This window comes from Leptosomus discolor, chromosome 18, assembly GCF_034619465.1.
Source record: "Leptosomus discolor isolate bLepDis1 chromosome 18, bLepDis1.hap2, whole genome shotgun sequence".
Taxonomy (NCBI): domain Eukaryota; kingdom Metazoa; phylum Chordata; class Aves; order Leptosomiformes; family Leptosomidae; genus Leptosomus; species Leptosomus discolor.
In genome coordinates, this window is record NC_141408.1 from 14,857,324 (window position 1) to 14,884,483 (window position 27,160).

The 27,160-nt window shown below is 46.7% G+C and overlaps 1 protein-coding gene across 4 annotated transcripts in view; it reads left to right on the forward strand.

Moving 5' to 3' along the window:
• The first annotated feature begins 4,948 nt into the window (after positions 1 to 4,948).
• Positions 4,949 to 27,160, forward strand: part of SGSM2 (small G protein signaling modulator 2) — a 57,892-nt gene continuing 35,680 nt past the window's right edge. For all 4 annotated transcript variants that reach the window (XM_086475459.1, XM_086475461.1, XM_086475460.1 and 1 more), the window contains exons 1-2: positions 4,949 to 5,005; positions 13,030 to 13,105. In XM_086475459.1, the coding sequence (XP_086331585.1) occupies positions 4,949 to 5,005; positions 13,030 to 13,105 (133 nt within the window). The remainder of the gene's footprint in view (positions 5,006 to 13,029; positions 13,106 to 27,160) is intronic.

The following is a 27,160-nucleotide window of genomic DNA, read 5'->3' on the forward strand; positions in this document are numbered from 1 at the left end:
GGGTTTTTTCTTTAATTCTGCTAGAGAGGGATGGGGACGGTTTTTAAGGGTTTTTTCCCTCCACTGACACTATTTAAATTACACTGTGCTGGGTGCTTTGACGCTACCAGCAGAGCCTGTAGTGATAGAGTCTTTGTGCTGGACTTAATAGCTTCAATTTAGTCTCTTGCACTTTTTTTCATCTTGTAACAAATAAGAATGCCATTTAAAATTTATTGGCACTTCTGTTTCTTGGCAAATGATTTATATTCTTTTTTTCTTGTTACCGTCGTAGTGAATGTTAACAGATTAAGTAAGTGATGCTGGTAGCCTTGCAAAATTTGGTTTAAAAGAAGTTATAAGCAGACAAATGATATTTTTGCATTTCTTTTCTCTGGGGAGTAGAGGTATGGGAGGGAGGGCGTGAAAGAGAATTGAGTGTCACGTCTGCGTGCCAGTGCAGAGCCCTTCGCTCTGGGGTTGGATTCTGTACTCCTCGGGTTCGTGTTGTGAATCGTTGCGCTATAAGCAGCAGAGAAAAGTTCGTGTTGGTTTTCTTTTCCCTGTTTCCCATAGCCAACAAGTAGTATTAATTTCTCATTTGAATTTAGATTAAATTAATCTTGGAAGCAATCTGTTTTGGGAACCATCTGGGTTGTGAGAATCTCTGTATTTGTGGAGTATCAGTAAGGACTGTAAGCAGTTATCAGTGTTTAAATGTGTACAGATACCAGTTTCATTTCCCCCTCTTCTCTCATCCCAATTCATTCTCCCTTCTTTAGCCCCGGTTAGTACTGATCACAAAACATCTGCTTTTAGATTAAGATACGACTAGAACTGGAACAATGCTTGGCCACTGTGGACAGAAGACTCTGTCTGTAAGCTTCACTCAGAGTGAAAATCTCATTGCAAAGTTCTGTCTAGTCAAAAGATGTTTCAGAACCATGGTCTTGGTGTTCTTTGTCCTGATAAGATTTTCAGGATGTGGCTGAGATCCCAGGTAAATAACTGCTGGTCAAACCTGACCACAGGTAGTTCTGTAGTTCCCTCTGCTTGTATGGACTGGTGGGAATGGGAGAACATCAGAAGTCCCCTGCATGGGCGCGTTCTGGGGAGGGTGCTACGTGGACGTGCACGAGGCTAAAGTGGTGGTCGTGGTAGAGATCCCTTCCCTGTGTGGGGCTGCTGTACTCGGGCTTCTGATGAAATCTGGAACGCCCTGCGTTATTTCTACCTGAGTGCTTACGTAGTTGGATCATTTCCATGAAGTGTCAGTAAGTCTCAGTGTGGACATGGATGCAGCCATCACCTACACAGTTCATGGGTTGAACGTCTTTCTAGTACAAGCGATAGAACACAGTATTTTCTCTTAAGAGTCCTGCTTATCTGGAACTGCTCCGGTTCAGGATGGTGATTGTCCTTTCCACCAACATCACGGCATGTTGATTTATACGGTCTTGGTACCACCAGGTTCTGATAATTTTGAATATTGTAGTTTTGATGTAGCACATGCTTTGTATTCTCATTGTAATCATCCCTTAATTAAAGGCTATAAATTGTTTTGACAAGAACATTCTAAACATTGTAGAACACATTTTGACAGCCTGGTATAAAGGAAAAAAAGCAGTGCTGAAGAGGATAATGCAGTTTTAAACTGCAGCGTTTGCTGTGGTGAGCTGTCCACTTCTAGAGAGTGCACAGCTGTGCCTCCTGAGAGTCTTCTCTGCTGGCTTTACGTATCGCCAATTATGATCCCTATTAAGACAATATAGATTTCTAATTACATGCATTTGTCTGTGGGTCAAGAGACTCGTAATGACTCCCCGCACAAACCGTCACCAATGGATGTGTTTACTGAGGTGCCTGTGAATTTACCGTAGCCTTTAGGAGGAAGAAATGCCTTTTTGCTTCATCCGTAACGATGAGTTCTAACTACATCAGCTAGCCTTCCTTAGCTGCTGGAGCCTTTTTGAGACCTTACTGTCCTCTTTACGTGAACTTTTGTGCATTCAAATACTGTATTAGCAGACTGAGAGAATGAATGGAAAACATTGTGACATCCATACCCAAGTACTGTAATAAAGGGTTGCGTGTTTCTTTAACGGGGTCCTAACACATTGCAAACCAACCTCAGCCTTTCGACAGAGGAGACTTGTGCCTTGAGTGAATGTCTTGTTAAACAGCTTTTCAGTATCAGTGTTAATTAGGCAGTAATGTCAAAAGAGAGAGTTCCTCAGGGCAGCAGCCTCTAACTGCTTGATAAATGCTGAGACAAAACTAAATGTTTAACCTTCACCTTGGCATTTAGTTTTTGGAACAGGAGACATTTATCCTATCAGAATGTTCCATTCCGATGACTTTTTATCTCTTGCATTTCTTGGTTAAAATATAAAATAGCTGACCGAGACTGGGAGGGCATTGGAGGGACCGATGCTGTGGAGTTATTGAAAAGCTGCATTCTGCTTGGAACAGGCAATGCTTATTGTGGTTTTCATTACTTTTTTTCTTGAGGTTTTTTAATTTTTCAGACACAATTCACTCTAGGAAATGCTGATGAAGTATACCTTAACTGAATGTGTCTGGCCCAGCAGTCCCTGTCTTACACAATGAGATTATACCCTCTGACAGTCCTTGGCATTAAATCTTTACAGCCGAATTTCACACCATCCGTTGTGCTGGGAGAACTGTGGTTTTATTAAGAGATGAGTGGGCATGAGTCCTGTTTCCAGCTCTGCCACTAACTCAGTGACATACAGCAAGTTAGTTGTTCTGTATGTGCGTATTTTTTCCTCATCTGTAATAAAATGGTGGTAAGACCCTCCCCTACCTCAGAGGGATGTTGAAGCTTAATTTGTTCAATAATAGTGAAGGACTTTGGATTTCTGTAATATTTTATATCCAGAGGATAGCAAATAGGATTGCTGATCTTGTTTAAACTGACGTTCTGTGATCAAGCTGTTTTCTTATAGCATCAGCCTTTATTTTTATGTCTAACTTTCAAGGGTCAGCCTTATGGATAAAATACTTAGTTAATGCAGTAACCGTATTAGCTATTGATTAAAGTGTTTTCTCTTTTATCAGTGCATTAAATGGAAATGGAACACTAATTTTTAATAAAGTGTTATATTTTGTCTTCTGTGATTTTTCTCCAGCATCGTAACTTTTTATTCATCATGTTGGTCTCTGCACTTCTGTTCTGCATTGTAGTTGTGATCCTCACCAAGTATTTAGGATTCCTGAACCACAGAAATACTGTATCAGCAAATGGCTTTTGTATTAGATGGAGCTGAGCTCTTGCTCCCTTTCACCCATGCCCTGCAAGTGCAGGCTATTTGTAGGAGTTATCAGTGTACTTACAGGTGCTCTGCAGACAACTGGGTTTGATTTTTCTCTGGGCTTTTCCTTTGTTGTAGAACAATTCATTGGCTGCAGTGGTTTTTCACGTTCCTGGAAATAACTTCATTTCTTAATAAGAATCACAGAGCATTTTGATCTTTCAGTAAGTCCACACCCAATTTGTATTACCACGAAGGTAACCTAACTTGTATTTTGAAAATCTTTAACCTTTCTTGACTGACGGAGCAGCCTAGCAGGGAATTAAACCCAGAGATTCAGTCTGTGTTCTGCAGTAAGTGTGCTTTTGAAGTAGCCAACACAATCTGTTCTATTGAGCTGTTCTCTTTGCTGCTGTTCCCTTGCTTTCTGAGCTAACCTATGGTTTTGTGTTGTGAGCAACAGCTGCAAACACTATTCCACAAAGTAGCTGAGTGTCTTTGAAAGAAGTTGGGCAATCCTGTTTGGAAAGGTGAGAAACCTGTCTTACCTGACTGATTTCTAGTGCATGCTGGCTGTTCTTTCCCACAGTTGTATTGTTGAGAGTTGGTTTACCTATAAGGCAGGTGCTCCTTCCCAACTTCACGTCGTATGAGCGCTTGTAGAAACACCCTACTTTTATTCATTGTGGTAGGACTTTGGGTTCTTGTGACTGGATGATATGGTTCAGCCTTCTTTATCTGCTGTCTCTTTCAAAAATGGAACAACTCTTCTATTTTTCCCTTTTCTGCCTGCACTGACAAAGGTCTGTCTTGCTCTCGGTGTGGTCCAGCTTCTCCTGCCTGCCCTCTCTGTGCACCCTTCCCCCTGCCCGGGTGTTCCTGCGGCCTCGGCTCCTTTGCAGCCGCAGCTCATGCAGGATTGTCAGCAGGAGCTGGGGCCTCGCCGAGAGCGAGCTCGGGTTTATTGAGCCTCTGCTGGAGAATGATCTCGCCTCCACCCTCCTTCGCTTTGGAGGGAAGAGCTGGAGCGGGTCCTGGGCCCCCGTGGGGTTTGGCAAAGGGCTTTTGCCAGGATCAGAAGGTGACTCAAGCTGAGTGTGCTGTTCACTATTTTAGCGGAAAACCTGGAAATAAGCACTAGGAAAAAACATTTAATATACGTCACTAACCTGATGCTTCAACCCCCTTCCCCTCTCTAGAGAGGCCGGTGTGCCGCTGCTGCGCTCCCAGGGCACTGCCGGCCACCGGGGCTCCCCGGGCCCCTCCCGGGCTGAGGCTCTCTCAGGACCACGGTGGGCAGGGCCGGGTACCGAAGGGAACCGAGGCTGCGGGGCGGGCCCGCTGCGAGACGGCGGCTCCGGGGCCGCCTCAGGGCCGGAGGCGACGGGCTCCCGCCTCGGCCTGGCCCCGCCCCCGGCGCGGTTGCCATGGAGTCCTGTTTCCCCCCCCCGCCACAGCCAGGGCGGTGGCGGCCGCAGGTGCGGCCTGGCCCCGCCCCGCGCCGGTGTCCCCGCCCCGGCCTGACGTCAGCGGCACCGCGGAAGATGGCCGCGGAGCCGCGCGGGCCGCCGCAGCCTTCCCGCGCTCGGCCGCGCTGTGCGGAGCCTTCGCCCCACAGGCGCTCCCGCAGCGGCGCGGCGGGCGGGCGGCTCTGAGCGCGGGGCGCCGCGGGCGGCCCCGCTCCCCGCTCCGCCATGAGCTGCTCGGCGGACGCCGTGAAGGAGAAGCTGCTGTGGAACGTGAAGAAGGAGGTGAGGGAGGAGGCGGGCGTCGTCCCCGGGGGGGTCGGGGCTGTGCGGCGGGCAGAGCCCCGCGCTGCGGACGGCGCCTAGGGGTTAGCCGGGGGTTCCCATCCCCTGAGAGGGCTCCGGGGCCTCGGGCCGCCCTGCGCGCCCTCCCGCCGGGCTCGATCTCCCGCGGCGGGCTTCGGCCGGTGACGGAGGGTGGAACCTTCCGCCTGATGAGCTCGTTCAGCCGCTCTTGGCGCCGACAAAACGCGGCTTTGGCCGGGTTGAGTTAAAGCCCGCTTCCCTTCGGGAGGCGGCGAGCGGAGGGTTGGTTCGGCCCGAGCCGCTCCTCCCTTTCGGTGCTGCTGCTGGGGGGTTGCGACCTTCCCGCGATCGACACGAGTCAATCGAGGCGCTGCTTCGCCCGGCTGCTGGGGCTGGCGGGCTGCTGGGGCTGGCGGGGTGCTGGGGCTGGCGGGGTGCTGCCGCTCCGGGAACGCGCACGGGGGTCTGCTGGGTTTTCCGAAGTGAAGGTGGGCAGCAGGGGTGCCTGTGCCCCGTCCTGCCCCGGCGGCGGCTGGTGGCTGCGCTCACCTGCCCAGGCAGGGGCCTGTGGTCAGCCGGCGGCCCCGGCTCCCTTCCCCTGGGGTGATGTTTCCCTTATTGCTCTTTTTTAAAAAAATTTTTTGCTAACTTTTCCTTAGCTGTGAGTTTTAGAGGAGAAAGGGGGAAACTCCATGATCAGCTGGTCCCGAGACAGCCGCGGGTGAGCCGAGCTGACCCCCAAATGCCAGAGCCCTGGCAGGAGCACCCGCTCCTCCGGTGTCAATGCCCGCGCTGTGGGAAGCGTGCTGAGAAAGGCGGGAGGAGGACTGGGTTGGTTTGTGTGACACTGGTGCGCTGGGACAACCCGAGATCCGCTGGGGGGATCAGTTGCCGAACACCCCGTGCCGGAATGGGACAGTGGCGCTTGGTCGGGGTTGCGTTTGGACTGGGAGCGCTTCGGTCTTGGCCGAGAACGGCGCCGTTACCTGGTGGGACGGTTCCTGCCACGCTGTGCTCTTGGGTGGAGGGGCTCCCCTTGCAGAGCAGGGTTCGTGCTGAGCCCGCTCCAACAGGACGCTTTTGGGGTCCCGGCCAAGGAGGAGGTGCCTGGTGGTGCACACGTGCCCTGCTCGAAGGGCACCGTTGTGAACGTGCTCCAGGTGGAACTGCCGGCGTAGTGGGCGGCCACCTCTCCCCGTACACCCCAGGGCCATATTCTGCGTTTCTGTGGCACTGTCTGTGTGGGGCTGCCTGTTCTTACACAGGAGCGAAGTGAGAATGTGGTACTTACCCATCACAGCAATAAAAAGTATTTTTAAAAAGCTAACTGTCCTCCTGCTCCTTTCCCAGCCCACAGCTGGGGAAATCAGTAGCCAGAGAGGAGGATTCATTGAAGCTCAAGTGAAAAGTTGCTCTCATTGAGGTTCCTGAGCCTGAATCTGGTGTCTTACTATTAGTGTTGAAACCAGAAAATAGCGGACGTGTCAGTCAGTGCAGGTTGGCTGGAAGTGGTGGAGTAGGGACAGCCACGTCAGGAACGATCCGTGCACAGAATTGTAGGACCGTGTCCTGGAATGACCCAGCCAGCCCCTGGCTGCAGGGCACCGGGCAGGCGTTGCCTCCTCCTGCTCGCTCACGTGCCAAATGCTGCGGCTTAACACAGCCGTGAACCTGCCGCTTCATTTACAAATCTTAGCTTGAACTAGGACCTTTGAGCCAAGATAGTGTAAGGTTTGATTGAGAAGTGTGTGCGCTTGCTCTCCCAGGTTAATGTTTAAATATATAAATAAATCTGAGAAATGTTTTCCAACCCTGAACGTTGCAGTCTTGTGCTAATGCACGAGATTGAAAGTGAAATGGATTTTTGTGATCCAAGCCAGCTTGAGCTGAGGAGAACGAGCGGTATATAATTAAAAAATCTGAGGCTAATTTGTTTTTAAAGTCTCTAAAACGTTTTTAATTGCGCTTTAGCTTTTAAATTACTTGAATAATGCTTGAAAGTGTTATTTGTACCTTCTATGTCATCTGCATTTTTGTTTTGTCTTTTATTTGGTTTTTAATTCTCCAAATCTTCACAAATGCTTTTTTAGAGGATTTATATTGTCTTGGCTTTTGGGGGGTCACCCACAGCTTTCAATCCTAAAATAGTCCTGAGAGCTTTGGGGGGATCGTACACACGTTAAGGTGACACCTCTTGCCTGTGCACTGCACGGACGTGCCTGTTCTGCTCACGTTGAAGACGAATGGCATCAGGAGGCAGTCAGAGACACTGAGATTGAGATTTTATTTTTCTTTTAAATAATCGATTAACGGAGCCAGGAATTGAATGCGCATTCAGTTTGCACCACTAGTATACCAGCCTCCAGATTATGCTGCCCTTAATGATGGCAATTAGCTTTTTCCAACAGAATTTTCAACCTTATTTGTTATTCTGTGTGGCTTTTTACACAGCCGCTTGCACCTGCATGTGTGGTGTGTGTTGGTGGTCTTGTTCTGAAAATGTGGCTAGTCCATGTGCATTCTCAAAGCGATCGTTCCCTTCCCCTTTAAACCCAGGCTCTTCCTCATGTTGAGGATTGTCATGTAACCTCGCTATCTAATGGAGTTCAGGGGAAGCATATTATTTCTGTATGTTGTTTACACCAAGACTATTAAAATTTGGTTGTCTTTGCAAAATATGAAATGGTTGCCTCCAAAGTCACTTGGTGCAAAGTGGTCTTTTATTTTGTCTCTCCCTCTCAGCAGAAACTTCTGCATGTTTCCTTTGGGAAAATTTAATGTTGTTTGCTTTTTCTCAGATGGATTTTCAGTTCCCACTGGTAACGAATGTGTTTTGTTGGCTCGAATAGAAAGGAGGACATGTAATGTGTTTTCAGAATTTAACTCTGCTGGGATTCATGCTGAGGCTGCTTATAAGTTCACGTTTCAAACATTTATCTGTCTCTGCAGGAAAATCTGTTGTGACAAGCAGGCTCATAAAACAGGCTTTTCTGTGTCCGTTTCCTTCTACCTACTGAAATGGAGGGGTTTTTGCCGTTTCTGGATTTAAACACAGTGCTGTGTTTCTAGCTGTGAAACCAACAGGGTAACAACCACCTTAGCAATTTCACCCTGAAAAATTTCAGAGCACTTGAGAAACGCGGTTGCTCACCTTACAACTAAAATACCATCACTTCTGAGCAGAAATGTAGTACTTATTTAACAGCTGGTATTTACACCACCCCGTTTTTCATCAAGAGTAACAGAGTCAGTGCAGCGGGAGCGATCAATAAATGGGATGAACAGTAACTGCACAAGCTATTGCAGACATAGATGCTGAACATTAGGTTTTCTCCATTGAGGAAAAAATTGCTGCACGTTTTAGCTGTGGTCCTGGTTATTCCAGTATCTTACAAGCACTGTTCTTTGCCTCTTGACGCTGCATTGCCCCTGTGGTGCTTCTCCAGTGTCCCATCGTGATGCATGGTTGGGGGAGTGCTGCAACCTGTATTCTGAAAGTGTGGTGCTGCTTTGAAAGGTTGTTCCTAACCCTGAAGGGTGCAGGTACGTTGAGATGTGCTGGGTCAGCCCTGGTCAGAAATCCATCTTTGTGACAGTTGAGCAAAATGGCAGTGAGGCAAGTCCTAACTGTGTGCTCACTGGAGCAGACCAGGAACTCGAGAGGGATGGAAAAGCCAACACCTGTGGGTCTCTTCCAGCCCTGTGTTTGGGAATAAAGTAGCATATAGCCAGTGCGCATCGTGTCTTAGTAGTCTTTGTTTTCTTGATCTCTTATACTAGCAGGTTGCTGCAAAATTGGAGTTTATTTCCATCTTTAAAGCTTCCTCATAACAAAAATTAAAAAAAAAACCCAAAACCAGACCACCAAAACATAAAGGCATTTCTCTTGTGTTTTTCTTTGGTGAAACTTATTAAATAATCCATGTACTATGACCTGTGTTCGGTGTTTGACTGCTGCTTTTGGCCATTGTAGGAAAGGGCAGTGATCCATTATAACATTGTGCAAATGCTTATCAGCTTCTATTCGAGGAGCTTGCTTTGGTTTGCCTGGATGATGCTACCACCAGAGCATGCTTCACTCCTCGGATGTCAAGATCTTCACTTGGGTAGGCAGAGCTTTCCTATCCTTGCTCCAGTGGTTGGTAAACGTGGTGCACACAGAGCCTGGTACCTTTTCCAGGGAGAGCAGGATGGCTTTGAGCCTGTCGCTGCAGCCTGTTGTAGCTCCCTGTGGTTCCCGTGGTGCAGTGCTGCCTCTGGTTCATGGAGAGACTGACACGCACAGAAATCGAAGCGCTTGCCGCTTTTCTGCGTGCGTGTGCCCCCTGGCAGGTGTAAATGAACAGCCTGGTTAAGATGAGTAGATCCTGTATTGGTCTCGCAAAGGAGGCACAGAGATCAGGACGGACGTTTCCAGAGCAGGGAGCCTGAAGAGGGTTCTCTACCTGTGCAGGTGGGTGGGTGAATGCGGCGGGGGCTGGCTGTTGATGTTCCTTTTAAGGAGATTAATTTGCAGTTCGGTCAGGTCCACTGGTATCTGCAAGTGGGCGTCTGTGTAGGCTTATGCTCAGAAAGCTTCATTGACAAGTGCCTCGCCGGAACAGAGACACAACAGCTTAATTCCCTACAAAGAGAGCTGCACAAAATTGCAAGGGGGGGGGGGGGGGGGTAAGGCTTCTGCTCCATTTGATCAGAAACGTTTGATTTAGCTCCTTGCCTGGAGCATCCCTGAATTACGTGGCAGTGAGGAATGACGTGGGATTGAAGAACACTGCATCCCAGCTTTTGAATATTCACATCTACTGACTATGCCCTGAAAATGTTTTCTAATAACGTTCACTAACTCTCCAGAAAACGTACAAAGGTTGCTCTGTATTCGGTGGCAGTCGGGAGCAGACGCTGGTTGCTTGCCTTATCTGTACTGCTCCGCTCTGGAGGTCCCGGATTCAAAGTCTGCAGATAGACTGACCATATGGTGCTGCTGTATAAAAGTAGCGTTGGTTATTGCAGCCGAAACCTTTTTCTTTCTCATTTTTTACACGCTTTAAGTATTTTGTTCCTGGGCTACAGACTGGGATCTAAATAACATGCTGAGCTAATAAAGACTGATGATTGGGGTGTGCCTGGGAAATGTGTCACAGCGGGGAATTGGCCCCTGAGCTCCAGAGCTCTTGCTCTGAGTAAATGACTCTTCCTCCCCGTCATCAGGAACAGAATTCCTGTTACTGTTCTCTGGGGAGCTGAGGCTGAAAGCCAGTCTGTAGTCCCGAGTACTTCTTGGTGCCCGAGTTCATGTCTGGGGACATGAGCCACGTGTGCAAGACTTGCCTTGGCACAGCTCTTCTGTCCACCTAAATGCTAGTGATGCTCGGAGGAACCGTTTCCCTTTAGGAAACCAGGCCTTTCATTTGGTCGGTTAGATAAGGTTTTCACCCAGTGAAGTCAGAGCAGCTTGCGAAGGTTGGGTCACTGTCCTTCTTTCACAGATGGGTCGGCCGAGGCGCAGAGATGAGTTGGCTTGGAGGCAGCGGATGGCACTGTCCCTGTGCTTCTGCCGCAAGCTGTCTTTGCCGGAACGTGCTGCCTCCCACGTGTGAAAATGCAGGTCAGGGTCTGATCTGGAGTTTAAACAGCCAGAGCTGCGCAGCTGTCCTGTCCCCTCCCCTCTGCTGGGCTGTGCCCTGCCTGGGTGCTATCCTTTAGATGACCTCAAACCTCTGGGTGAGGTTTGGAACAAATTTTGTTGGGTTCCTGCCAAGGCAAACCGGCATCGAGCTTGTAAATCAACAATGATGTGAAGAAAAAGGTGAGAAGGATAAACAGGATAATCCAGGTGCTCCCTGTATGAGTTCCCACCCATGAGACCTTCTCACACCTTTGCTGCTTCTTGATATCCTTTTACTTCTCCAATTCCCACTGCTTTACTGTAAGGTCCAAAGTGCTTACAGCCATGTCAGAAATGCATTAGGAAGGAAACAAATTGCCTTGGTAGGAGTTAGTTGTCGGGCCCCAGTATGTGAACAGTGAGCCAGGTTTTATGAAGTGCAAAAGATCTGTTTTGAAGTCCTCAGGTATAAAACACATTCTACTTTCAAAGCCTCTTACATGTTTGCTTTCCCCCCAGTATTTTCTTTGCAGCCCAGAGGGCTCCTATTTGATAAGAAGCCCCAAATCTGTAGGGTCAACCCGATCCTGAAGTTGGGGCGAGGACAACGCTGTGTGTTGAAAGGCTTGTGCAGCAAGTGCCAGAGCTGGAGCTGCAGACTGCTGCCAGCCGGCGTGGGGGCGTAGGAGTGGGCATGGAGGCTCAAGATGATTACCGGGGGAAGGCATTGCTTGATTACAGCACCCAGGATTGGCGTCACAAATGATCTTACTGAAGGAGGAAGCCCTCCAAACTGGAGAAGGCACCTTCCTAGGCAGCTGCCACCTCATCATCCCAGCAGTGCGAGCACAGAGCCCAGCTGCGGATGAAGCGTTGCACCTGCAGCTTCTCCTGGTTCCAGCGCCAAGTGGGAAGGCTGGAAACCTCTGGACCTGTCAGCACCGCAAAGAAGCGGTCACCCAGCTAGCTTTAAACTGGTTATCTTGGGTACCAGGTGCAGCCCAGTGAGGGCTGAGTGCACGGTGGCCAACCCTAGGGAGAAGCGTGGGGTCGAGGTCTCCTGGGTGTGCAGACCTAGCCCCTGCGGCAGGCTGGTGGGGCCGTGGCTGTACAGCTTGCGCTGGCGCTCCAGTCAGACCACGCTGGTGTACAGGCTGTGCTGCCGAGCTTGTTGGTGAAGAGCAGCCACACGGTGGTTACCTGCCAGATAATCACTGTCTGATGGAGCTCAGGACTGCTGTAAAAATTGTTTTCAAGTGAAAAAAACCAAAAACAAACAAAAAACCCACAACATTGGAAGAAGAGAGTATCTTGTTAAATCTTCTGCCACAGCAGCACTTACTTTTGTATATTGAAAGGGATGTGGCATCCATTTAGGCACAATGTCCTAGCCCTGTAATTATAGCTCACAAATGAGAGCAGCCAAAAATGATTGTGGATTTGTATCTGGAAAAGCAAGTGCTCCGTGGCCAGGAAGGAATGAGTGTCTGATAAATGAGTTGGTTGAGGCAAATAGGTTTCATCTGGTATCAGGCTGGGGAAGCCATTGGGGGAGGAGTAGGCTAGCAGGTGAATGGAGGGTAACTACAGCCTCTTCTCGAGACCCAAATTGTAAATTTGTCTGTTTTCTTTAATTTTTGAAAGTCAGTAGTCTGCAATGAATTCCCTCTGGAGCTTGATACATCAGCCTTGAAACTGGAGAGGAACTTTGTTTAAAATCAGTAAGAAGTGTGATAAATGTAATTTTATTTGCTATAATTGTTAAAATGTGTCTAGAAGCAAAAACTGAATGCTCTGTCTCCTCTATAGGTACTATATTATTGTTGTATAGTGTCTGGTGCAGCAGAGCTTTGAGAGCTTAATTTGTAATTTACTGTGGCATGTGAAGTCCCCAAACGGGGGAAACGTTGCTGTAAACCTCTCTTGGGATGTACGTCTGTGTAGCTCAGGGATTCTGTGTGCTTGAAAAAGAGCAGAATGCCAGAAGTGGAAAGAGGACATGGCAATACATAATCTTGTTTCATGAGCAGAAGTGACTATACACAGGAAGTCCAAGGATGAATCATGTAAAAAGTTTTGCCCAGCTCTTTGGAACTTCTGCTGAAGAAGCTCTCCAGAGGGCACTCTGAAATAATTCAGCCTTTTATAGGGGCACGCCCCAAATAAACCTGTCGTTGTTCTACCAGAGGTTCCCTCATCCCATGAAAAGCTGCTCAGGTTTGTCCTTCCTCTCTCTCCTCAAATGCTTCGATCCTTCCTTCCCCGCAGAACGTAACTTGTGTGAGTTATTAGTCTTTTGGTGATGGGGACAGGGCAAGCAAAGGTTGAAACTGAACCTCCCAAGTGCTGTGCTGGTTTGTGCTGGGATCTCACAATCCCTTCTTTCTGTTTATTTTAGGTAAAGCAGATCATGGAAGAAGCTGTCACCCGGAAATTTGTACACGAAGACAGCAGTCACATCATCGCCTTATGTGGTAAATGACACACAAAAGAGCTAAGACTACATAAGCTTCCTTTTGCTATAGAAATGTAATTTCTCTCCTGGGAGAGGTAAATGCAGGGATTTAAATATTAGTAATTGTGGAGTTCAGGCCCATGTCACCTTTCCTTTACATTTCCTACATCTGTATGTACATTACAAATAAGAAAGTAACTGTTATTAAAATAGTATTATCCAAAATAAGTACCAAGCCAAAACAACAAGGTGATTTACTAGGGAGCGCTAATAGGTTAAATAATATTGGAATCTGAGATAAGATTCAACCCAGAGAATAACTGCCAAAAAATGAAGTTTTCACAGCCAGGGGTTAAAATCTGGCAGCTGTGTTCCAGCTGAAATTCCTTTGTTCTGTAAGTTGTCTCAGTGTATTTGAAGAACAAGGTGTCTCATTTTGAGTATACATGGCAGAATCCAGCCCAAAAAGTCACTGAAAGAGCTGTTGTGTTTTTTAAAAGAAGAGGAAGAATGGAAATCTCGGTGACTTTTCTAGCCAACATCATGCCACTGGCTAATTGGCGTGTTTCAGATCTTCACAACACTTTGCTGCTCTCCGCTGCGCACTGAATGCTGTGTTACAGAAACGGTGCATTTGAGAGACTGGGGTCTAGGCTTTGACATTTTGAACATTCTTGTATATTTTTTAATATAGTCAGTGAGCCATTATGTTGGTGACTTTTCCTCATGCCTGTATTTTGGAAATTGCATTACCAAGAATTAGCAAGAAAATAAAATTTCTTTGGAGGTAAAATCACGTATACCAGGGGCAGCTGGTGTTTCGGAGCTCTGTGAATTGATCGAAGTCTGAATGAATTCTGAAATTTGGTGGTGGTTTGCCTGGTCCCTGCAGACTTAGATGGTGTGTGCGTGTTGTGATGATAGAGTAAAGCAGACCCTGTGTGGGTGGGTGAAGGGTGGCCCAATGCTGGATTCGCAGTAGAGGTCAGCTCCTGAAAGCTCATGCCAAGTAGTCCTTTGGAGGCAGTCACTGTGTTCAGTGTGTGAGAAGGAACTGTTGAATGCTGGTTCAACAGTTCTGAAATCTAGCCCGTGATTTGCTAGGGCCAATAGGAATATAACACTATTCATCAGACTTTGGTGTGTGGAGAGACATCACAGCAAGATACTGCTGAGAATTAAAGCTGCGTACAGTTGTAAATATGTGTGTTGGCCTGTGAATTCTTGGCTGCTTTCTCTTTGTGCTTCGAATTGAAGACTTAACTGGGAGCGATGCTGAGAATGATTGGAGAAGAGCCATTGCCTGAACACTTCTGGATCTCGCAGAATGGAGCATCTGCAGCCAAGCATACCCAGTTGTGTGTTGATGACAGTGGAGAGGTTAAGAAGAGTGGAAGTTAGATTTGGCTTTGGAGATAAGCGAGCTGCTTAGGCAAAGAAGAATAGACACTTGTTACTGAAAGCCAAAGTCAGAGAATAGTAACCCTTTCCTGTCGCAACACGGAAATTCCAACTTGCTCTGCTGTGCGTGGTTATTACGAATGTGAGGCTAATCTTTCACTAGCCTTCTTGCTGTTTCCAAGTTATCTTTTACTTGCAGCTTAGGAGGATTTATTCATCCCTATGTACTCAGTGCAGGAATGCACGATTTGGCCATGTTTTCTGGTTAGTGTTTTATTACTATTGATACAGACCATAGCAGTTTCCTCCATTTAGGTTGTGGTTATGTTAAGTATTCCCCTTTTATCTGCCATATATCTGTACTATACGGAGGAGAAAAAGTAACTGAGGAGTTACTCCGAGACAGGAGGAGGTGAAGGAGCCCTGAGCTAGTGCCCTTGCTGCCGGTGGATCTGGAGGGCTCCTGGTGCTGTGTGTCTGTTCTCTGTCTCTGACGTTACATTCTGCAAGACGTGCTGCAGTGTTGATGTAAGGGGTAGTGAGTGGGGCGGCAGCTATTTCTGTTAGAAACTGCTCGGCCAGAATTAGGAATACTGTAAAATCTTCTTGGTATTTCTTCCTCCCTCCCACTGTGATTCCAGTTGGGTTTGTGTTCTGAATTCTGTAGGGTCTGAAGAACTAGTAACTCCCTGTGAGCTGCCTTGTTATTGCCCAGCAGTCCTAAGAAAGTATTCCAACCTGCAGCTGCTTTGAATGTAGGACTTAATTAACTCTAAACCAGAAGTAGGTGAAGCTGAATGTTCTGCTATCACTTCGGCTAATTGAAAGGAGAAACGGTTTTCAGTAGATTTGGCTAACAGCTCCTGGCTGGGGCTCTCCTGTGTGTGCAGTTCTCTTCCCTCCCCCACTACAGTTTCGTGTGCCTCTTCAAGAGGTTTTTCCCTTCTATTTTAAATTAGATTGGTTCAGTACATGAGTCACTTTCAGTAAATCTTTGTTATAAATATAGAATTCTTGTGAATCATTTTACTCTCCTGCAAGGGTGAGTTTAGCAAGAGTCTCTTAAATACATGGTGGTTGATTTTCAGGGCCTGTCTGCATCAGTAACTGAAAATTTCCTAGATCTCCTAGGCCCTAAGTGGCTAAAGGTGCCCATTAAGTAGTGTGCAGCATTTTTCCCACACCCACAGGTGCCTCTCCGTTACAGTCCACGGGGTTTGTAAGGGCGAGAAACTCCCTGTCTAGCCTCTTGAGCCCAGAGGATGAGGCAGTGGGCTCGCCTTTGCAAGCTCCAGAAGGAAATGCCACTCCTGACCCGGGGCTGCTCCATGCCACCCTTGCTGGCCCCTGGAGGAATGACACCTCCGTGTGGGTCTGTTCGGCTCGCCCAGCAGGAGAGGTTTGTTGGAACCACAGTGGTTCTGCTTGCAATCCATAGGCTTCACCTGTGTGGCCTAAGAGAAGGAAAACAGCGCTGCCCTCTTCACCCTTGTGGGGAAGCAATGAATGTTTTCGTATTTGTTCTCAGCCCAGTCACATTCCAGTTACTCTTTCACCCTGTCTGATTTCTGAAAGAGCGTTGTGGTTCACAGCGGTTCAGTTTGCACTGTGTGCAGTGTGGTTAATGGGTTGGGACAAGAATTCCAAATTTCTTAGGGCTAGAGGTTGCTGTTGAGTGAGTTTCACCTGTATTGTGTTGTCAACCCCAGTATGGTGAAGTGACGCAAGCTCTGTGGATGTTTGTAACCTCTTCAGTGGACAGGCGTTTCTGTTGGAAACTGGATGTGGATGTTTTCAGCCTGGGTTATCTGGTCCCGTTTCCTTAGTAACGGTAGCTGACATCGCATGACGTAGGGACCGTGCCTTGCTGGTTCAGCCGAGTGCCATCTCTGCGGGCCAGGCAGAACGCTGTGCTCTCCTCCGGCACCCGGCCTTTCACCAGCTTCCCTGAAGTTTTCATGGCTGGTCGTGTTCTTGCCAGGAATACGAGCCCTTCCCAGCTTTTACACTTCTGAGGGAAAGGGAGAAGAGAAAGGAATCTTCTCTTCTGCTGCCTCTGCAGTCACGCAGCGTGTATTTGCCAGTGATCAGCCAGCAGCATTTTGCAGTCCATTGCGTTACACTTTCTGTGTTTGTCCCAAAACTACCCACCTGCCGCTTCGCTAAGCCTTTTTTTGTGTGGTTGCCCATCTTTAGATCTGACAGTAACATGCTGCTGTAAGCAAAGAATCAAAAACCTGTTTACATCGGCTTTGTATGGCAAACATCATGGAACATGCCTTGTTTGTGAGTGGATCCGAGACAAGGTTACCCGAGTGTTGTTCTTTGTCTTCAAGGGCGTGTAGCTCACGCCGTGAATCTCACAGGACTGGTTTGCTCCAAGTGGTCTCTCTTATGTATCCAGTCAGAATCTTTCATTAACTCACTTTTTAATATTTCTTTTCTTTTACCCTTTTCATGTAAAAAAAATAATAATTGTACAGAAGGTTTCACAGAAGCTAGAAATGTACTAGATTAGGGTATCTTTACTTCAGATGCACAAAGCCAATTCAAACTGTGCTTAATGACACTCTTTATCTTGTCCAAAAAAAATGAAAAAGCCCTTCAGACACTTTGCATCTCAACCTTGAAACCAGCATTTTGATGTTTTTCAAAGAGCTGTCTCATTTCCAGTGGATGCGTTTAATGCGAGTGTGATGAGCTCTGTTGTCCTGTCTGCTCGGCTCGGCAGCCCTGAGGAACCGGGGCAGCCAAGAACACTTCACAGAGCTGGTGCCTTCAGCAGGGCACAGGCAGGGGCTTCTGCCCAGTTCGCAAGGTCCCTGTGCCTTTGGGAACATCGGAAAGAGAGACTTTGGGAAAGGCTTCCGCAGACTTGTACTCCTTCTCCTGGTTATTGCATCCGTGGTGGAAGGGTGGCCGAACTGTTCATTGCAGCGGCACGGGTCACCGGGACGTTTGTTTAACGCGCTTCATGTTTTGCTGGTTTACCCTGCGTGCCGAGCTGTGGTCGCTGCGCCTGAGTGCTCAAACCGTGTGCTCCGTTTGCGGAGGGTGTAGGGAGCCTTCTCCTGGAAAAGGCACTTAAAGCAAGCCCTGTACATGGTGCACGCTCAATGAATGGGTTACATTGCCCGAAGGACACTGCTCCTGTAGTAATAGTAATGAAATATAGAGTATATTTTTAATGTTTTGTTTTTAAAGGTAAATTGATAACTACTCTGAAAACAAACTTTGTCCGGACAGTATCTCCCTCAGTGAAGTTAACAGTGTATTCTTCTGATTGGCATAATTATTACTTAAACTTAGCAAGGATGCTGGCATAAAAACTGGGATCGTACAAAACATTCAGAATTTGCTGCCTGTTTGTTTTAAAGGAAACGTGAACTTCAAATTGACTCGTAATTAAATGGTTGTTCGTAGGAGTTGACTGTGCTTGGCCTGGTTTATAGTCTAAAGGCATTTTTATATTGTTTGAAATGAGTCTCAGTAGTTTGTTCTCTTCAAATAAATTCTTTGAGTACATTAAATGAAATAATCCTGAATTCTCATGCTGTGAAATAGTTGCCATAGACTTCAGGTGGATTATTACAAGCTGGGATGTGGCAGAACCAAAATGTATATTGTTTAGGTGTAAATCCAGCCTGCCTGCTTGTCAAAGTGAGTGTAGTTACTGCATTTTGGGGGAAGGTTGGTACTAAACATGAGTAAAAATAGTAACTTGGGTCCTGTCAAACATGTAGAACTTGGCTTTTCAGTGAGGTTTTTATACAAATTAAGGAAGGGATGAACTGCACAAAAAGCTTTTTTTTTTTTTTTGGCCTAGATAATAAATCTGCTACCAGTAATTAAACCCATTAATTAAAATGTAAGAATCCCTTTGTGGTTGAAGTGAAGAGGCCGGTTCTGATTTTGAGCTGTAGAATAGTATTTAATGTTGAGCTTGAGGCTTCTTTTAAACCTTCTTTGAGGACTGCAGGTTTGCATTGCACGTGTTCCTTGGGATGTGAACGGAGGGAAGAGAGCCAGGGGTTTCTGTCGCTGTCCCTGGGAATTGTGCCGCCGGACCTCCCTGGGGACCCGTCTGGTTTGGAGAGGAGCTGTGCTGGGGGTGGATGGCTTCACCGCAGGAGTCGCCGGCGTCTGCTCCTGTCCTCCCACGCCAGCGGCTGGTGTCGGTTCTGCTTTGGAGCCCCTTGCGCGGGAGGACAGGAGGTCGCTGCAGCGGTCCCTTCCCCGTAGCTGTGCTCAGTGCTCCTCTAGCGAACCTCAGGGCTGAAAGGATCGGGGTGACGCCGCTGGATGGCTTCGGAAGGAGGCCCCTCATCCCTGTGGGCGCGTTCCTCCTTAGGTCGTTATGGGCATTATGTGTAAAATAAAATATTTACGTGCGTGTTTTATTGCGGCAGTCACGTTTCTTCTCTTTTCCCCGGGTGATGACCGAGGAGTTGCACAGAGGGAGCTGTGCTCGGTGCAGCACGGCGAGAGGCTTTCCTTTGGTGTAGAGCCTCGCAGCTGCTCCGGCTGGTCCTGGCCTCGCAGGACGCCGGCTCAGCACCGCGAGTCTGCGCGAGTGTCTCAACTTGAACTCCGGTCAACCAGGAGTGGGCCATAGTGTGGAGCTGGTGTTTCAGGCAGCTTGCTCTGGTTTTGTTGTACTGCTGAGCTTTTTGCTGTCAAGGAAGGGCAGACCTGTGGATCCACATGCCTCTCGGGATTGCATCATGTGTTCCCGTTGAAACAGAGGTGTTGGTGTGAGTGTGACCAAACCGCCTGTAAACTGGAAAGCAAAGAAACTGACCTCAAGTCCTGTAAGGCATTGAGGCTCTTCTGTCAAGGGCAACAACAAAACTCCTATGTTCTTTTTGTTTTCTTGATACTATCATTTTGGTATACTTTGGATACTTGACGTGTGCTCTTTCTTCCTATTTCCAGTTATTAATATAGTGTAATTTACTGCTAGCCTTGGTTACAGTCCTTCATTTCAGATGCATTTGGAAATACTTATTTTTCCTTACTCAGTGTCATTTAATTATCTTTGCCTTCCAAATCTGTTCTAAAGCTGTGTTTTATCAAGTCCAGACTTACAGACCAGAAACATTTTCCCCCTTTATACCCAAGAAGAAAATTTGCTATTTCTGAACATTTAGTTACTGTTCTATCTTGATAGATTTGTTGAGAATACTCGCTGCAGAGCGTGCAATTCCATGTGCTGATCCATTCTAGACTGGAAGTGCCGAGAAGATGAACAGAGAGTCTCTCCTGTGAGAGGAGACTAGAGAGCTTGGCTTGCTCAGCCCTGCATTAACCTCAGGTTTTGTTGTTTCCATTTCTGTATTGCTTTTCTTCTCTTGTTAACTGATGAAAATTACTTTTTTTTTTTTTTTTTTCCCTGGGTAATGCTGCATTTAAATATCACAGATCTAAAAAAAGCAAAACCAAAATCCATGTCATGATGGGTCCAGTAATGCGCTGGGCAAGGTAACCTGGTTTGACGGCAGAGCTGGATCTGACTGCTGAGCGAAGGTGTTGACGCGCGGTCTGTGACTGCCTTTAGTCATGCACGCAGCCCTTCGAACAAAAGGGCGCGATCGCTGCACGGGGGGAGCATGTGGTGCGATGAGTTCGCGTTAGTGAGCAGTCCTTCAAGCGGTGCTCTTTCTCGGTGTGAGTAACGCGCTGGGGAGGTGACCTGAGGCCTTTCAGCCGACATCTGCCATCCCAAAGCGAGCAGACTCTTGCCTGAACACAACCGAGCGCTGACTTGCCCAGCCACCAGTCCGCTCTCCTCTGGAAGCAGCTGCTTGCGAAGCCCTCGGGTGCGGAGGGGGCTGGGTGCGGAGGTCCGTGCGGCGGCTGTACAGGGCTGCGCGTGCAGCTGGCCGGCTCTGCCGCCTGCGTCCCGTCCTTTGTGGGTGACTTCCAGGGCTATAGGCAGGGCGTGCCAGGTGGCAGGTGAATATTGTCACACTGCTGCTCCTCAGGACAGTTTCTCTCATGAGCTCCTCTGCGTTGTGAAGCGGCTCCTTCAGCTTCCCAGCGTTTCCTTTGGTGCGGTGAGACTCGGGACAGGTTGGGTTAGGTCAGAGCTGGACTCCAGGCTGAGGATGAGAATGGCTGCTTCTGTGAAATACTCCTTAGCTGGTATTTGTATTCCTCTTCAGGTGGAGCAATACGGCCACGCTGGTTTGTCTGCGTTAACCTGTGTGCGCGTTACCCACAGCCTGCCAGCGTTACCCGCAGCCTGCCAGCGTTCCCCGTCGGGGTACTCGCATACTCTGTGGACTTGATGCCAGCGATACTAGTGCCTGTGTGGTGGTTTGGAGGACGTGAGGCTGGAAGTCCTGTCACCTTTATTTCAGAGACTTTAAAGTGTGTGGGGTTTTGAAATCTCATTCGGAGTTTGCATTCTGTCGGTGCAGTAGGTGTCTTTGAGCTGTTTATGCCCCGTTTGTCTTGTCGGGGTGTATCTCGCAGTGTGTGCTCTTGCTTTCGAGCTCCTAAAGTGTCTGCGTACATCAGGACCGCACGGGCATTTGTTGTTCGTGGAAGCAAAGTGGAGGAAAACTGTCGCACACAAGTGCTTTCGAAGCAGCAGTGCTTTGGGCTGTAATTCCGCACTCGAGAGGAGACCTCATGTGGAGGCCCCGTATCCCTCCGTGCGGTTTCCTTTGGCATAGTCTTGGGGCACCTAGGCTTGGATAATCATCAGTGTAAGATGGTTCCTTCTTGGAAGATAAGTAGAGGGAGTTTTAGTTGGAATAGCTCTGTGTCAGTCAGTATCTGATCACAGCGAAGGGACTGGCAAATCCTGAGAAACAGAGTGGTTCTTGGGCACCGTTAACATTTTAAACCAATTCAATATATAACATGATTGCAGTTAATCTGCAAAACACTAAGACTGGACTTTCTGTCAAACAATTTCACCGTTACTTCCCAGCTTTAGTTAGGTGTCACATCTTCCTAAAGCAGGCGAGTAGTCCATTCAGGTGGTAGACAATAGGAGAGCAATTCTGTGGCTGGATTTTCTGGAGCCACATGCTTAATCTGAGATCAGTTAAGATAAGTTTCAGGGTCTGTAAATATTTGTAGGAATACAGTCAGATGGCTTCAGCTGAAATCACGGATATGTCTCTGTCCAAGCTGTCCAAGCTGGCAGTGGAAAAGCAGGAAAACGTTGAACGTGAATATGGCCCTCAAGACCAGCTCTCTGGGGTATTTCTGGGACGGGGAGCGTGTCTGAGTTGCAGGAGTGCCTGGTAGTGCTCGTTAGGAATCTAAGCTGCTAACATACATAAGGGTTAACCACAAAAATGTAGTTAGTTGTGGGACTGTTTTCTTCATTGGTCTTATGATGACTTGTTATCCCATTTTGCACAAAGTTAATTGTGTTTGAAAGAGAAGATCTAATTAGGAACCAATGACTGCATGATGCTGGAGCTTGTGTTCTGTTTTCTCTTGTTCAGGACCTGAAATCCAAGCAATTATCAGAGTCACCAAACGTCACGATTGCGAGCCCCAAGCAATGAAAAATCATGAGTCAGAAATCTTTTCCTTCATGGCCCTAAATTACAAGACTGGATTAAAGTTCATGACAGGAAAATAAAATCGACTGAGGAATAGAAATGTATTTCTTGAATACATTTCTTATCCAGAGATTCTTTTCCAGTGGCACGCTTCAAGACGATAAAGCTTTCAGAAGAGTGTCAAATATCCACAGACTTGCATGGAAGGCAGCAATGTGGGCAACTCTTCTTTGTTTTTAAGGTGAGAAATCAGTTCCTGGTAGAAGCCCTTTCTCTGCTTCCTATTTAAAGTGTGGCAACAAAGTGTTAGCAGATGAAAGGAACAGGAGATTGATTTGGAGCTAGCCTGGACCTCTTTTTCAGAGTGTCCTGAGTGTCCACACGGCAAGCTGTTCCCATCAGTTTCAGCTGGGGCTGCAGCCTTCCAGTTCCTCTGGAGATCAGCCCCGTTAGGAAGAGATGGCTATGCTTTGGAGTTTTCGGGTGATTCCCTTGAGGCTTCTAAATAGCACAGTGCTCCTAGGTTTGACAAAAAATTAAGAATTCAGTTTCCTCTCTTTTTTCCTTATCTCACAGAAATGTAACTTAGGTAGAAATAGATGTAAATATTGTCTAACCAGGTGATTTATTATTTTAATTCTTTTGGCTTTCTACCTTTGGCATTGATATTTTTTTAAATGTTGTTAATCTGCTATGGAAATGCAGGGGTCTCATAAACAAAATATGAACCTCCCTGTATTACCCCTTCTGTTTGGAAAACAAATGAAACATTTTCGGTGATGAACAATGCTTATAATTTACAGAGATTCTACCTCACTTCATAAACACAGTAGCCCAGAGAGAGTACCAGAGATGATCATAACTGGGAGGAGGCAAATATTTTTTCACACGAATTTAAAAGGTTTTTGACTGTGCTCCAAAGATGACTGCTTTAAATTGATGAGTGGGGTGCTATAGAGTGAATATTAGCTCTGATGTGAAATCTAACAGTTTTTGAACTGCACGTGATTTTAGTTTGAGAAAGGAAATCTCTCTCATGCTTTTTAGAGCACTCTGCTAAACATTTTACTTCAGTCCTGGGCCATCGAACTGGATCGTATTAAATTATTTAAAGAAACCTCAGTAATTTTTATTTACCCTTAATGGTGTTTAATGGAGACACTTCAATTTTCTGAAGGTTATTGAGATCCTTGAAGCTTAATGGCCAAGGTTTTAAAGAGGAGCTGTCACCAACTTCCAGCCCTGATGTTTCCCAGCCAGAGCTATCTTTAGAACTGAGGATTGCCTATTTAGATTTTATTTTTTTTCCCCAGGGCTTTATTGTAAATATGATGCCTGTGTCCTGTCTGTGTGTCAGAGCAGAATGCAAGTAGCCTGAATCCAGGTGAACTTCACCATTAAACCACACGGCCTTGGATATTCAGTTCCCAGTAACTGCTGGTTTTACCTTGCTTCCAGGGGGAAGAGGTGCTTTCTCCTGGTATGGATTCGAACCATCCAGTTAACTATAAGTGCAGTTTTCAAATTAAATCATTCTTTTGTAGTACGTTTTCAACAGTTCTTAAACAATGAATCTCCTTTCATGTGAAACCTCCACGAGAGAAATGGAAAGGTTTTTTTCTGCTAGTCATCAAGTGCCATTTTAGAGACTGTCTCCCCCTAGACGGTTGCACAGGACCTAGTTCTGTGCAGTCCTGATCGCAGATAATGTCTCTTTGTGCTGTTGTAAAATAAAAATGCTCGGTGTTCTTCTAGCACCTATCACCTTGGTATTTTCCTTTGCATGGCTTCCAAGGGATTTGCTATATTAGTGCTGTAACAAACACTAATGAAAGTAATAGATACTTTAAAGGTCTTCATTTTGCAGCTTGAAATGAAAATGAAATTACATGTGAAAATAGTTTGCCCTCCCAGTTGATCTAACATGGGGCATCTTGACTTCTCAGCTGACCAGTCAGAGCTACAGCAGGAGTACAGTGCCTTTGGACTCCCTAAGACACCTGTCTCTTAGCAGGGCTGGTGGTGTTCTAACATAACCGTGGTAGGGCTGCTGTAAATAAGAATGTGTAATAAATAGACCAGCAGTGAATGTTGCAGCAGTGAAGCTGCAGGCTTCAGATGTCCACAGCCTTGTGGTGAAATGAGGAATGGGTATATGCTAAAAGAAAGTACTGAAGTCGTACATCAGCAATGGAAGAAACGCATCAGCACAGGAAATTTTGATGCATGTAGCTGTTAAGGGATGCCCAGTTGTAAAGCGTGAGTTGTACTTAACTACTGAGGCATTAGCTTGAGGTTGTGATTATAAAGAAAATGTTTAATTTACTTCTTACACTCTTGCTTCCTACTCTTCTATGAAGCAATTCGTTTGTACTAAGGGTGCTTCCTCTGTCTTGGTGCCATATGAACTCTTCCCTTGCAGAGGTTTATGTGCTTAACCTTGATTAAGGAGTGGACACAGATATCTTTATGTCATTATGTCATTCATACCCCATGCTATGATATTTAAATCACAGCACCAGAGCTCTGAGGAAGATATTAGTTCAAAATGAACCACTTTCTTTTTTTAGTGTTTTTTGTTCTGATAGGCGAGGGGATCCTTCCATCTCAGCGGCAGTGGTTGTTGCGTGCTTGGGTTTGATGAATGAGGTATTGAAGATCAGGTGAGGTGGGGATTTGAGCTTGGCTGGGGCACAGCTCTCTCCTTGTTAACCTTGCCTGGCATCCCATGAGCATACTTGGATTTGTCACATGAAGTCCCTTATTTGCAGCGCAGCTGTATCCGGAGAGTCTACAGTCCTTGGCATTTGAAGACACAAAGTCAAATGGGGATTGAGACTTAAACACATGCTTGAAACTCAGTTTTTCCCTCTTCCATAAAATGCACAAAGCGGTACCCTTTGGACAAAGGAGCAAGTCTGGTTATCTCCTCTGCAGTCGTTTGCTTCTTAGCTAGTATGCAGGTACAGCTGGGTATGTCCTCCACTCAGTATGCATTTCTCCATGACATAGCGTGCTATAACTTGGTAATAAAACCGGTTTCGTACTGGGCAGGTCTGTGATTAGCTCGGTGAAGCAGCAGCAGCTGGAGATCATGAGCATCTGATTGCTTCTTTATCGTCCTCCTCTTTTCACTTCTAATTTTCTTCAGCCTCATGAGCTCAATTCCCTGTGCACAGTCTCCATGAAAACAAGGTATTTAGCTGCAGTATTTCTTCCTGTCTAAGGGAAATCTCGTCTGCTAAATAAACCCCATAAATAAACCTTTCACAGGCCTTCTTTCCTCTGCTTACCACCCTTCCAGCCTCATCCCTAGAGCTCTCATTTCACATTAAGTCAAGTCAAGATTTTCATAAAGGCAAAAAAGGAGAAAGCTGAACTTGTTCACCTGACTCTGCAAGAAGAAGCCTTGTTGAAGTCATAAAAAAGTGACATTTTGCAAAGCTTGTTGGGGACTGTGATTATTTGGACTGTAAATCAATAACATATCTGCACTTAATTAAATTCAGCAGTGGATACTGCAGGGGATGTTCCTCAAAACTGGCTGGAGTTAATGAGTTTTTAGATGGCTGCTGTCAGCTGAACCATACAAGGGAATTACCTGAGCTGTGTCAATTTATTCCAAGTGCAGTGCTGTTCTTCCAATCTATATGTAATGAGTATCTGTGTTCTTCTGTAGTCAGTTTTTGTATGTATTTATCGTTGTTAGTGACAGCAGGCAGGCTCAGGGTCGCATTGTGCTGGGCTCAGAAAGCCCGCAGTAGTTATTTAACTCACGTGCATGGATACATACAAATAAAAGCATGTGTAGGTGTGTTCAAACTACCTGTTTGTACACAAAACTATCTGTTGATGTCTTTCTGATGCTGTCAGTTCCCCCAGAAACAGCTAAATCTTCGTCTTTTTAGAATGTCAGATTCCGAAATGGGGAAAATGATTCATTTTCTTTAAAATAAGTAAATAACTTCATTTTCCTGTCCCAAAGGTTCGTCTAACTATAATGTTTTGTGTGGTTCTTAAGGCAGCAATCTGAGCTCTGTTCTGCAGTTTACAACTCCAGGGGGATTACCTATTTTTAATTTCTCAAAAATACAGAAAAGTGGGTTTGCAGAAGCCTGATTTACCTAACCCTCCAGCTCTCTTCCTGCAAAATATGTCAAGATGATTTTTCCCCACCCACCAGCTCTACCACGTATTCTTGATGTTGTCTCCATTGCGTGCTGGTTGGGTTTTATGCACGTGTCTGGCTGTGGTTGTAACACATGATCTGTATTGGGTTCCGCTGATGGAAAATGTGTGCTGGTGCACTGTGGAAATGGGGAAGGGGAGTGCTGGCACGCACCGTACCCATTTGTGTATTCAGTTAAAATTCCTTGTAATTTCTGACACCAGCAGAACGACAGGAGGGGGGTGTGTTATATTCAGGGTAAGTTCAGTTTGTTTTCACCTGTTCCCACAAGCACACAGGATGCCGAGAGCCTGCCATGGAGAATTGATTTGAATCCAAGAGCTGGCCAAGAAGCAACGCTAATTCCCTTGCAGATTACCAGAGTGCAAGAAGTACAAGCAAGGGTTGGAACAGGAGGGCACCTGTGTTGCCCTCCTCAAGTGTTTCATCGTGTAACTGGGTAAAAGCCGCTGTGTGTTGGAAAGCTAACGCGGGTTAGTCAGATGTGAGTGTAGAGTCAGTCAGCTGTTCTGGAATAATTCCCCTGTATAAAGGAGCCTGGAGAGAAAAGCTGGAGGCAGACAGTAGTGTCAGCCTCTGTCCATGGGTGAAGTAGAGGAGAATAAAATGACATGAAGGTCACACAGGCTGGGACTGTGACCTGAACCCAGACCTGAGGGTGCCCTGCACGCAGCACCGGAGGTGGTGAGTTAATCTCTCATCCCGTGGAACATAGGTTTTGAGGCAATCCAGCAGCTAATTCCAGTGTCTCTCCCCTTGCAAATAGCCACTACACGTGTATTACAGGCAGTTGGGGACTGATGTTATGCCAAGTCCTTGTGATGAGAAATGTCGCAATGGAATAATTAAATATTGGGGCTTTAGGGACAGTCGCTGTGGAAATTGCCCTCCGTGGCAGCTGCAACATTTATTAATAATTAAAGCTGTGCCTGCTGTGCTTTTCACTGAATTTGTTTCA